Raw genomic sequence first — 12,184 nt, forward strand, 5'->3', positions numbered from 1 at the left:
CAGCAAAAGAGTAAAAGAGAGAGCTATGAGAGAAAGTGAGGCAAAAGAACACAGCTGTTGTTGGAGAGATTAAGAGAGAAATAAATGATTTAGATGCAAAAGTCACCAAGTCACCAAGTCAAAAGGGAGCAAGCTGCCTACTATGATTTTGATTATTATTATGTGATTTAGTAGCATGTTAAAGTTATTTTGTAAGACAGCGACTGCAGCAACATTAGTAGTGCTATACAGAAGTTTAGAGATATAGGGGGTTAATGACTGCCATTTGTAGATAGGAACAGTATAGACGTCACACCCCTGTCCTCCTGGTACTTTGCAGAGAAAGAGATATTTTGTCTTTGCTGCTGAATATCTGGCTTATAAAAAACTTGGGTTTTCTGAAATAACTTGCATGTTGGTATGTGGCACAGACTGAATTTAATTTCATATCCACTGGCATTTACGCCTCAGTTATTTTAGCTATAAGGTGGCACAAGTGCAAAATGTAAATGTTCTCACTCATAAATATTCAGCTATAAAAAGAACACGTAGATGTGATGGTGGTTGGCTGCAGGTGGCTCAGGTGGCAAAATGTCTAGTCTAGCCTCCACTAGCAGTCAAGTGTAGAACACCTCTTGAAATGTTTGTACTACTCCCCCTTGTGGAGCAATCTGCAGTTTGCTAAATGTGAATGAGGGAGTTTGTGAGAGAGTGAAAAACAACCAATCCAGCATAGTGCTTACTTAGTATTTTGTTTGTGTGTGTGTGTGTGTGTGTGTGCGTTTGCGCGCTCTGCAGGTGAAGCTGAAGAAAGTAAAGTGGACGATAAAGTGGACAATAATGTGGACTTCCTGGGTATGAGCGTGGACAACTCAGCTGCTGCAGCTGGCCAGTGGATCCTGCTGGTCCTTGGCGTGGTCCTCTTGGTGGCCACCATCCTCTTGGCCTATAAGTACAGGAAGACAAAGAAGTCTCCAAAGTCCACGTCCATGATGGAGCTCAAACAAAAGGACTAGTCGTCAGTGACGGCCTACTGTAACATCACAGTACCAACCACAATGTGAACATCAGTGTTTCTGTGTACTGTACAGTACATCTGATCAAATTAGCTTTTTTCCTCTTCATCTGCCTCCGTATCTAGTCTCATATATTTATTGTATACATTTGAAGTCAAATTATTTTACCTATGCAAAAGAACTGCTCAATTTTGTAATTTATTTGTAATACTTGAATCTTTAGGGAGCATGTGTTTTAAAATGAATGTTTGTAAAGGCATTAATTGTGTAAACATTCTTGAATATTTGATCTTATTACTTTTTTTGTTGAATCCTTTGCATTTCCACAATAAAGACATGAAATGTCGGTGCAGATTCTCAGTGATCCAGGTCATAGTAAGCTGAGAAAACTGGACTAACAAAGACATGAACTATATAATCTGCCTGTGTGGTTTAACAGTGCATTATAGAAATTGTAGCGACTGGATTGTAAAGTTTGTTAAAAACAATTTAATTACATTGAAACTGCTAAAAAAAAAACACCACCACCACTACAGAGAACAGAGTTTGTGCATTGGGTTCCCTCTTTACTCACAATGGAGCCTCTGTGCCATCCACAGCCACAAGAGAGTACCTGTGGGCTCTCAGATAACATGGACTAGAGTGGTACACAAACAGTCACATCAGAGACAGTTCAGCTACTGTCCTCTCTTTACCCAGGTTGTCCTCAGCGGAGGCCATGATGGCTTAGAAACAATCCAAGTGTCAGTTTAGTGTTTTGTACAAAAATCTAACAGTGAAACAAGAAAAGCCAATGCGTTCACTCAAATACTCAATTCAACATAACTTCTCATTATGTACAAATCATAATATATCTGTCTATGCTAGAGCTTAAACTCACCAGACAGATATAATATCATGTATTACTTAATCCAGTGTTGTGACTCCTTGTATGTGCCCATGTTTAAAGACAACCAGGTAGGTTCTTCACTATAATAACAGAAGGCAGTTTAATAAATAATCAAGTACCAAGGTGATCTCATCGACAAATATTCAAACAAGAAGCTATTGCTGTTGTTGCTTCAGTGACTCTGGCTGTGGAATGTGGGAAATTAAGCTACAAACTACATCATTCACCAGTGATTCCTGCTTTTTCCTCTGTACCGCTCCTTTTTCATTCCCTGAAACCAGCAAATTAATGTTTCCATGTGGCTTACAAAGTCACGTTCCTCATATGAGGTCAGAGCTACAACCATAGCTCCATTTGGGATGCTAGACTATAAAATGCTTGCCAATCTATGACATGGACATTCATTTAAAGATATTTGTTCACTCATAATATAGTGGATGCTGGTCAACATATTTTAAGTGCAGATGAATATGATTTCCAAAACAGCTGATGTGGGTTTAAACCCTTATATAGTCTACACCCACTGGCCACAAAGTGATGACTGAAGACAGGGCAGGAAGGACTTATCCAAGCACAGAGAAGATCAACAGATCCATTCCTCTGATTAGAGAGGAAAACAGACACAGTAGAAATAAATGTGACAAATGTTGCTCAGAGGATTCAGAAAGGGGAAAAAATAAAAGAAATGAGAACATAGATGCAAATGCTAATTTTTGTACATAAAAACCTGCGACAATTAAAAAAATGACTATTCACTCTTTTTCTGCAACCCCAGTTCCACTGTACAACACTGTAAAAATACTTAACAAATTACAATCTGTGAAACTCAAATGTTCAGTCTGCTGCACTGGAAAATGTTGATAAAATCTATGAAAAAAATGTATGCACTATCCACAGTTGGTCCATGCACTGCAAAATCCATGTGGCCCAACGGAGCCCAGTGTTCTTTGCCTGGCCCAGTGTGACAGTGAGTGAATCAGGGTTCAAAGTAACGGCCTCAGTAGTAGTAATGCTGCATCTCTGTCCAGCTAGTGAGCCAGTACTTTTTCTGGGGCTCCTCAGGCTGAAATCCCAGATTGAACTGATAGCGCTCAGCCTTGCAAATTTTCACTCCCTGATGCTTTGGCATTATCCGGTAGTAGATGGCTCGCTTGAAGAATCCAGCCTAGCGGGAGGAGAGATAGGAGGCAACATTAAAACCAGAAAACCTGGCATCATGGGTGAGAAGAGGAAGATTTAGGATAAGAGGAAGATTTAGGATTCAAAAGCTGCATGAAGAACATCAAGTTAGGTAACAGAGATCTGCAATATCCTACTGAGTAGGACAGACAAGAAGACAGCAGTGGAAACAAACATGATAAGAAGTGGTCAGCATTGCAATGCACAGTGTCAGCCTGAACGGGAAATAAGAGAAATTTTAGTTAGAGTAACTACAAGAAGCTGGTGTAAAGTGAAGAGACAGGAAGTAGTAGTAGTAAGCTGAGTCAAGCCCAATCTAACTGAATAGGTGTTTTTACCCAAAAGCCCTACAGGTGAGTGCTGTTGGGGGACCTGTGGGGCCCTCAGTGGTCCTCAATCATTCTCTCTGTCTCAGAGGGCTGAATCTTCATCTCAGCCTTCTGGGACTTGGCCTCATACATCTCCCTCCTGCTGGCCCTCTGGAAGAAGCCACACTGGGGGTGGAGTAGGAGGAGGGTGCATGGGGAAGGGGTAGGTTAAAGGTTAGACTACTGGCTCAATGTGGACGTTATACTGTAGATGTCAGATAAATGGATCAGCAGCTATCATATAACCCAGTGAAGATGTTTGGTGTCAGTAAGTAAATAGCACATCTGGAGAAATTCAGAGCTATTGTCTGAAGAATTACAGCATATCCATATTTGTAGTGCAGTGTGATCTGTAGTCTCACCTTCCACAGTATAATAATGATAATTCCTAGTAGTAGGACTCCTGCTACGACTGCAGAGATGATGATCCATAGCGGGAGCTCATAGGGTATCTCCACTCCCAGCACTGGTTCTATTTCCACTATGAACTACAAGAATGGTGGTGAGAGTCAAGTAAAATCATCAGTATCATGACCATAATCATCACGATTGTCATCATCACTCACCGTGGTGGTCTGACTGTCCATCTTGATGGTTGGTTTATCTGTAATGAGCTTCAGTGTAGCCTGACCCTTGACTGTAATTCTCAGAGCATTTGTATAGTCCTGTAGGAAGATGCACACACACAGCATAAAAAAATTTTCACAAAGAAGTCAAAGCTTGTAGATGCCCAGAACCCAGAGAGAGTATATTCTCTACCCAGCGGGTGCGTGTGTGTATGTGTGTGTGTGACTGTAACCAGTCAGCGTACTTCTAGCATTGTACTGTTCCATAAACGGGACCGGACATAAATCTTGGCTGAATCTGTCATGTTGAGCAGTGGGCAGGTAAACGTCACACAGTTTGCTGTCCCCTTGGCGCATTCCTTCAACACACAATGAGAAAGAAACAAGTGAACAAACAGGGACAATTACATTGTTTTACCAATTTCTTAGCATGTGCACAGGCTAAATAAGAACTATACAGGCATTAATAAAAATGTAATGTAATTAGTCCTATATAGTACATATACTGCAGCCCTGGAGGACAAGGGAGACTGTTAATATACAGTAGTCAGAAAGTCACTTGGTTCTCAGTAATGGGATGAAAGCAGTGCTAGTGGTATTTAGCTAACATGTTTCAACCAATATTGGATGGAATACCATTACATTTTGTGCTGACATTTGTGGTCAATGTGAAATTGGGGGACCACGTTTTGTAAATATGCTATATTTGGCATAAAGTTTAGGTTTAAAATGTATCTACATTTTTCATTATAACTTGCTTTGATGTTATTTCTTTGGTTTGTATTACTGTAGCTAAATATGTGCATCTGCTGAACAGGAGAGGTGAGAAAATATACTTCAAATGCCAGGTGAAAGCTGTTCATGAGGGCACTGAGGCAGATCAATTTCTTACCAAAAGGTAGGTCTCTTTCCTGTGGAGGAGCAGTGTACTGGCTGCCTGTGGCTCAATAATGTGTGGCTGGGTCACATCCTCATCCACCACAATCTGCCGTTTAGCACGCTTAGATCTGCCCCCTAACAACTGGAAAGACAAGAGAGAGACGGGAATATAAAAAACGGAAGCTGAGGAGACGGAGACACTGCGTCAGAGGGTTAGTGGTAATTACTGGTTCTGATAAAATTCTTCTAGGAATAGCATCGTGATTCTCACTGTCTAAATGCAGGCCACACGCATTATGATTTTCTATTTGGGGCTCTGTGAGGTTTGTTGCAACACAGATGTTTTTTCCTAAATGTATTTCTGAACAGTTGTGGTTTGGCACTGAGACCATCTTCACACCACTTTTCTACCACTGACATTTATTCGTCCTACACAGACAGCTTCAGTTCACATGATGTCAGGCAGAATTTCAGCATATGTAACAAACCTGTGAACAAAACACACCTGCTGTTACGTTAAAGTCATTTTAATGTTGCTTAATAGCAGCCCATTTAAGTAAAGTTCATGAAGCGCACTGTTACATTTCTGAAACAGTAACAGCATGATGACATTTTGCAGTTTAAGATTCATGTGCAGGTAAATGCTGCTCTGTGGTGACATCTGTCTGTTGGTTAAACTGAATTTGTCTCCTACTTTGGTTTAGGACCTATTGGCATTCTGAAAAACTAATGACAGTCCCATTAGCCTCTGTTGTACGTTGTTTAGTGCTAATTGGCAAACATACTAAATTAAGACCCACCAAATATCAGTAGGCTACTGTAGCACTGAGGATATTACTATGCTAACATTAGCATTTAGCTCAAAACTGTGTGTGTATGCTTAGGTACAACCTCACAGAATTGCTAGCATGGATGCAAAGTCTTGGCTTGTTGTTCTAGACCTTTCATTACTACTACCTCTCTGTTTACATATGATCAAGTTTGTGACAGCTCAGTAATCAAACATTTTAGATGTGTGTATGTCATGGTGTATTCAGCACTAAGCTATAAGAACAGAAAAGCTTTTGGACCACTGACTGTACGGAGATAGGAAGTAAAAAAAACATGGCTCAGAGGCCTCAGGTTGAAGATCAACCCAATAATGTGTAATCTGCAGTGCCTGTGTCAGGTTTGGGTTTCAATTGTCTCAATCTGAACATCATGTGAGGATGACCAAGATATTTGGGTATCAACATGATCAACTGAGGGAAAAGAGAGTGAAACATCAATCCACTTGAAGAAAAGGTATACTAAAGAGTATAAAAGAGCCTTACAGTTAGGTTCAGCGGGTTGACTACCCCTTCAGGGTTACATTCCATCTCAGATTCACCCATAACAACAATCTTCGTCAGGTACAGCAGCCACTTGCCGTTGGTTACCTCAAAAGGCCACTCAAACTCCACAGCCAATGTCCCCAAGTCTCCCAAGGGCTGCCCCCTCATGTTCACCTAGGACAGAACAAAGCAATATAAAAAAGCATCCTTAATAGAAATCAAAATAATAATCTGGTATGTGACTGTGACTTTGTAATTCCTAAATAGTAGCCACCCCTGGTTATGCTTACACCACAAACCACAGCTCACACAATTCTTTTCCCACACAGTATTAAACTTCTGACCAGTAGAAGTGTTGGCTTCAAAGACGGGAAGGGTGGAGATGAGGGAAATGTGGGTGAGTAGCACATGTACTGTAGATGCACTATACAGTCCTGGTGTCTAACATAGACTAAGCGGTGGAGGTGACTCACATTGAAGGTGAACTCCACCAGACTGCCCACGTCACTGGTGTTGACCATGGCTGACTCGCCCATCACTGTCCCACCGAATTGTGTTTGCACCAACTGATTCGCTCTGAACAGGGTGAGAGTTAGATGTGATTATACACTGCGTAAGGAACAACTGATGTAAAGGATAATGTGATGTACCATTCAGTGCTTCAGTGTTCATGCCAATTCTGTGCTCTTTACTGTCCATATATACAAAGTAACTTCTTAGATAATGGGACTCACACGGAGAAGGAGGGGAGGATGGTGCTTTCAATCAGCAGCGCCACAGGCACAGGACTCAAGTCACTCTGCTCACTAAGACTGAAGAAATAAACCCTTATTAGAACATTTAGTGATGACATTAAAGCCAGAATAACATCATCTTGGATGATTAAAATGCTATTTTAAATGTTGCAACGAAGTTAAAAAATGTTAAAAAATGAAAAACACCTACAAAATGCTGCACTGTAGAATCAAAACTGGGACCCAAGTATAAACAAATGTGGACATAAAACATGCCTCTATAGTGCTGTGCCATTGCAAAAACTGAACTGCTGCAACTCTAATGGACACTTCAGAGTCATTTTTAGGCTTTAACCTTAGATACAGTATAAAGAGATTTCATCTTAATCCCTTACGTGGACAGAAGCAGCTGGGACTCAATATGTTGTGTGTACAGGTTGATCCCTGATGTCTCAAACTTGAGGGCAAGTGACACCTGAAGATGAAACCAGTGGAATGAAATGAATGGAAGTGTCAGAAACTAATCTCAGCAGATGAAAAATCTGAGAGAGAAAACTCTGCCCACACAGCAGATGAAAAATCTGAGAGAGAAAACGTACCTTTTCATTGCCTCTAAGTGGATTCCCGAGTTCACAGATCACTGTGTTTTCTATAGTGCATTCTACATTGGGGTCCTGAACACAACAGCACATGAAAACAGGAAACTCAATTATGAAATTTAGTAATTTAAGAGACTGAAGATTCATTTGAAACTAAGTGCAATCAGTACATATTGTATTTCTCTTCTAAGAATAGCTTCTATTTTAATATCTATTTTAAAGTACAAACTAACTGTAATTTTCTGCTATTATTATAAGTTCTTTAAGACTTTGCAAGAGGAAATAACTAATAAATGGACATTTCTCAAACATCTGCTGCCCTCCAGTGGACGTACCGCTGACCTGACGCCAGAGTATCTCAGTGCATCAGGGATGGTGATGTTGAGCGTGGCCTGGTGGGCGTCCTCAGCCAGCTTCCCACCAGTAGGGAAGTTAGTCACTTCCACCATCAGCCTTATTATCTTCATACTGCTGCTGAATTGAAGCACCTGCAATTTGCCCTGCCTGGATATAGGGACATTAATTAGTCTAAAATAATCAAAGCAACAAAAAATACGTATATAAATAATGCATGTATAACATGTATTATACACTTATTTTTTGATATTTTGGACTAATCAATACATTCAGGCCTTATGTCCAGGGCCTGCCTACTAGTGTGAATGTGTCATTACCATTCATTACACTCATTTGTATTGGTTTTAGGAAATAAGCTTAAAGTCACCATACTGTTTACTGGCATTAAAGAGATAACTTTCTTGCCAAGAGTAAGATGAGAAGGGCAACACCACTTTTATATCTGTATGCCAAATATGAAGCTACAGCCAGGAGCTTTCTTGCCAAGAGTAAGATGAGAAGGCCAACGCCACTCTTATATCTGTATGCCTAATATGAAGCTACAGCCAGGATAGCGTTAGCTTACCTTAGCACAAAACAGCTAACCTGGCTTTGTATGGATTACACAATGGGATATATTACTCATTCCTGACTTTATGCTAAGATAATGCTAAGTGGCTATTGGTAGTAGCTTCATACTGTACAGACATGGCAGTAGTACCAGTCTTCTCATATATCTCCTGGCAAGAAAGTGATTAAGTGCATTTCCCCAAATATTATCCTGTTCTTTTTTACAGTGGTTGTTATGTGAATACACGTTTTCAGTTACAACTTTTCAGTCAAAAAGGGCTTAATCTTCACCTGGGGTAAGGTTTATCTTCTGTGTCAACAAACTGAGCTGTCAGCTGCAGGTTACTAGTACATTTGTTGTCTGAGCCACACTCCTTCTGAAAGTTAATCTGCAGGAAATTGAACAAATAATATTAAAGTATCATATTTTTCAGGAGGACTGTCACATGTACTTGTGCTTCACTAAGTGATTTAAAATGTACCCTATCAATGTAGTGTCTGCACCACTCCATACCTCAGCTGTTTGAGAGAGTTTCTGCTTCTTGTTCAGAATTGGGAATAAGTCCAGGTTCTGCAGGCTCTGCCCAGGGCTAGGTTTTTGTTCATCTAAGGCCAATTTCAGAGAAAAGACCACTGGCTCCAGTTTGTCCCTCACAGGTGCCTGGTAATTCATCCAAGAAGTTAAATAAGCATATGAATATTAAGTAATAATTTAAAAGTCTGTGCCACTAATTCAACAAAATGCACATTTACAAACAGAAATGAATACACATACACGATGTAGTATGAAACCTTACCACTACACCCAGCTGTAGAGTGTGACACATGTTTTTGGATGATGGCAGGCTCAGTAACCCAGTGTAGGTGTTACCATTATTGTTCTGGAAAGTCACTCGAGGACTTCTCCTCCTCACTATGTCCGCATCCACCGTGTACTTCACCGCTTTATAGGGTGCAAACAAACTGTACATTATATTATGCTGAGACAAGTGTTTAGCTGGTAGTACAGTAGTTTGACAATTTGATATAATCTGAAAACATCACATCATCTATGAAAGGAAGACTGCTTACTGATATCTCTCTTGAAGTCTCTGTTTCCATTGCTTAGAGTGAAAGACATACACACAGTCGCTGTGATGCTGTAACACACAAAGGTGCATTAACAACGTTTAGCAAAATGTAACTAAGCCAGTTTCAGAATGATATATTCTGAACTAACATCTCACCATGGTGCATTTCCAGCACACTGACTGGGGTCCACAATCTTAGGGTCCACAGTGAAGCCATTTGTTAAGTGGATGACTGGTCGAGCTCTGAATGCAAATAAAAAGAAATAAAGGTATCAAACTGTATTTGAGGAAAAAAGTACACATTGTTACTATCTAAAGTCAAAAACCAGCAACATCTTCCATGTAAGGTTCCAAAATGTATATTTGAACTGTTTCCAAGTAGTTTTATTATGTTAGTGTTTTTTAAGAACAAATCTTTTGTTTTATGTTTGATATCATTTTCAGTTTAACAAAAAGTTTTTATTATCCCATAGTTTACCTGACTTTTGTAAGATGTTTTATTTGAATGAAAAACTACTAAAGTAAAATTGTCATATTTACTCAAAACAACAATAATATGCTTAATTTGCTTTTTATTTCTACCTGAGAAGCGCAATGCGGTCATCCAGAGAGCCAACTACTATGTCAGGGTAATTGTTGTCATCCATGTCCATCCCTCCATTGATGGAGTAGCCGAAGGTGTGGAATCCATTACCCACCGACTTACCCTCAATCACCTGGAGCAACATTAAAACATGGAAGATCACCACAATGACTCTGGACTCTATCAGTTACGTCTGAAGGGCATCCATGGTATAAAGTCAGATATTACCTGACTGGGCTCCACTGAGATTCCCTCTTTACTTCCCATCCAAATGTAGACCTTTCCTGTCTCATGAAATGGAGCTCCCACAGCAAAATCTGCACTCAGTAATAGGTGGAGTGACATGTCAAGGAAATGTGGAGAGGCAAACTGCTGAAAACAACCTCAGGAAGGTCTGAGCAGAGAATGTAGCAGACCTCTAGGTGGCAGCACATCATTATATAACAACTAGCAAACAGCCAGTGGTGGCAATTTTGTACAGCTTTTAGATGGTGTAAAATGCAACATGGCCCATCATGTTTTCTTTTAAAGACTTGATGGGATAACTCAGTTTACTATACAGAGGGTGGAGACAAAATCATGAAAAAACATGTTGCAATAAACCCACAATTATTTAGCTTTATTTCAACTTGTATTGAGTTCAGAGTTGTACTGTACCTTGGAATCCATCTTGGTTGACATCACCAATAGCAGCGACTGCCAAGCCGAATGCAGAGTGCGATGGACCCTTCAGTGTCACAGTGGAATTCATTTGAAAAGATCCATTCTCATTCATGAAGATATACACCGCTCCTCCCTGATCCTTCATGCGGTCAAAGTAAAATGGTGCACCCACAATCAGGTCATTCCAGCTGGAACAAGCAGAGGAAACATACAAATATATACATTAATATACCAGTACAGCCCAAATATGATCAAACATGATCACCAACATTACACCTCTTGAAGGCCAAATGTAGATATCCAACAATATTTCACTGATAGACTAAAGGGAAATACATGGCTGTATCATGACGACGCCTTCTGAGCTGCTGATATGACAGGTTTCCTTCTATAATGCCAGCTCCTATATACATCTTTTTAGAACTAATGAATGGATGAATTCCAATTTGAGGTTACTCTCAAAGCAAGGACATGAAGGAAACAGCCTTTTTGATTTCCAGCATAGAAAAACACAACTTATGCTTGTAAACATAATGCTTGCCCCTGTGAAACCCCAGCAGTCATCTAGTCAGTTCACTGTGGAGATCCAAACAAGGAATAATGTTCTTAAATATGAAATGTCCTGTATAAGAAAGAAAAGGCTAAATATAATATCAACTGTCAGTGAGCTGTGAAGAGACGCACTCGTCATTGTTGAGGTCAGTGACAGCCAGGCTGCTGCCAAAGTAGGAGCCCACTTGTTCTCCGGGGATGGAGAGCACCAGCTTGATGCTGTTGTCAAACTTTGTCCCAAACATCACAGAGCCCTTGGACTCATCCCTGGGAGACCCTGTCACCACTGTGTAGTCATTATAGCTCAACAGCTTCTTCTCTTCAAGAACTGAATAACCTGTGGTAGAAGGCATTAAAGATTCACTGTTAAAACATATATATATAAAAATACTTGACAATAAGTCATAAATTAATGTTCATATGTGGTGACTTCAATATAGATTTGTTAAATCCTAACAAGCACACAGGAACTGAGGAGTTTATTAACACAATATATAGATGCAGTTTATACCCAAAAATTACAAAACCAAGTAGAGTAACAACCCAGCATGCAACACTAATAGATAATATATTTACTTTACCAATGTTATTGACAGCAAAATGACAAGTGGATTACTTATAAATGATATAAGTGATCATCTACCAGTATTTGTGGTTTATGAGGGCCAGTATAGAAAAGAGAGGCCAAAAACAAATCTTTTCTATAGGAGGGTGACGGATGAACATGCTGTAAGGAGGCTAAAAGAGGATTTTATGGGGCAAAACTGGGAATCAGTTTACAGAGACTTAGATAAAGCATATGAGCAATTTTTAAATATATTCAAGAAAGTATATGACAGGAACTGTCCTCGTAAGCAATATAAAAACAAGAGGAATTACAGTGGGAAA

The 12,184-nt window shown here is 39.9% G+C and overlaps 2 protein-coding genes across 3 annotated transcripts in view; one reads left to right on the forward strand and one right to left on the reverse strand.

The window, feature by feature from the left end:
• The window catches only part of ace (angiotensin I converting enzyme (peptidyl-dipeptidase A) 1), a 16,347-nt gene extending 14,960 nt beyond the window's left edge, over positions 1-1,387 (forward strand). The window contains 1 exon segment of the mRNA XM_020606366.1: positions 778-1,387. Within this exon segment, the coding sequence (XP_020462022.1) occupies positions 778-995 (218 nt within the window). The 3' untranslated portion in view covers positions 996-1,387.
• A 135-nt stretch (positions 1,388-1,522) lies between these two features.
• Positions 1,523-12,184, reverse strand: part of itga3b (integrin, alpha 3b) — a 115,815-nt gene continuing 105,153 nt past the window's right edge. For both annotated transcript variants that reach the window (XM_020606187.1, XM_020606186.1), the window contains exons 6-26: positions 11,429-11,633; positions 10,739-10,932; positions 10,310-10,398; positions 10,081-10,214; positions 9,655-9,741; positions 9,500-9,567; positions 9,226-9,371; positions 8,943-9,089; positions 8,720-8,817; positions 7,858-8,026; positions 7,523-7,597; positions 7,319-7,398; positions 6,924-7,001; positions 6,663-6,765; positions 6,190-6,363; positions 4,890-5,018; positions 4,243-4,356; positions 3,998-4,096; positions 3,794-3,919; positions 3,402-3,557; positions 1,523-3,049 (exon numbers count right to left, since the gene is read on the reverse strand). In XM_020606187.1, the coding sequence (XP_020461843.1) occupies positions 3,447-3,557; positions 3,794-3,919; positions 3,998-4,096; positions 4,243-4,356; positions 4,890-5,018; positions 6,190-6,363; positions 6,663-6,765; positions 6,924-7,001; positions 7,319-7,398; positions 7,523-7,597; positions 7,858-8,026; positions 8,720-8,817; positions 8,943-9,089; positions 9,226-9,371; positions 9,500-9,567; positions 9,655-9,741; positions 10,081-10,214; positions 10,310-10,398; positions 10,739-10,932; positions 11,429-11,633 (2,426 nt within the window). In that variant the 3' untranslated portion in view covers positions 1,523-3,049; positions 3,402-3,446. The remainder of the gene's footprint in view (positions 3,050-3,401; positions 3,558-3,793; positions 3,920-3,997; positions 4,097-4,242; positions 4,357-4,889; positions 5,019-6,189; positions 6,364-6,662; positions 6,766-6,923; positions 7,002-7,318; positions 7,399-7,522; positions 7,598-7,857; positions 8,027-8,719; positions 8,818-8,942; positions 9,090-9,225; positions 9,372-9,499; positions 9,568-9,654; positions 9,742-10,080; positions 10,215-10,309; positions 10,399-10,738; positions 10,933-11,428; positions 11,634-12,184) is intronic.

Source organism: Monopterus albus, unplaced genomic scaffold (genome assembly GCF_001952655.1).
Source record: "Monopterus albus unplaced genomic scaffold, M_albus_1.0 scaffold76.1, whole genome shotgun sequence".
Classification (NCBI taxonomy): domain Eukaryota; kingdom Metazoa; phylum Chordata; class Actinopteri; order Synbranchiformes; family Synbranchidae; genus Monopterus; species Monopterus albus.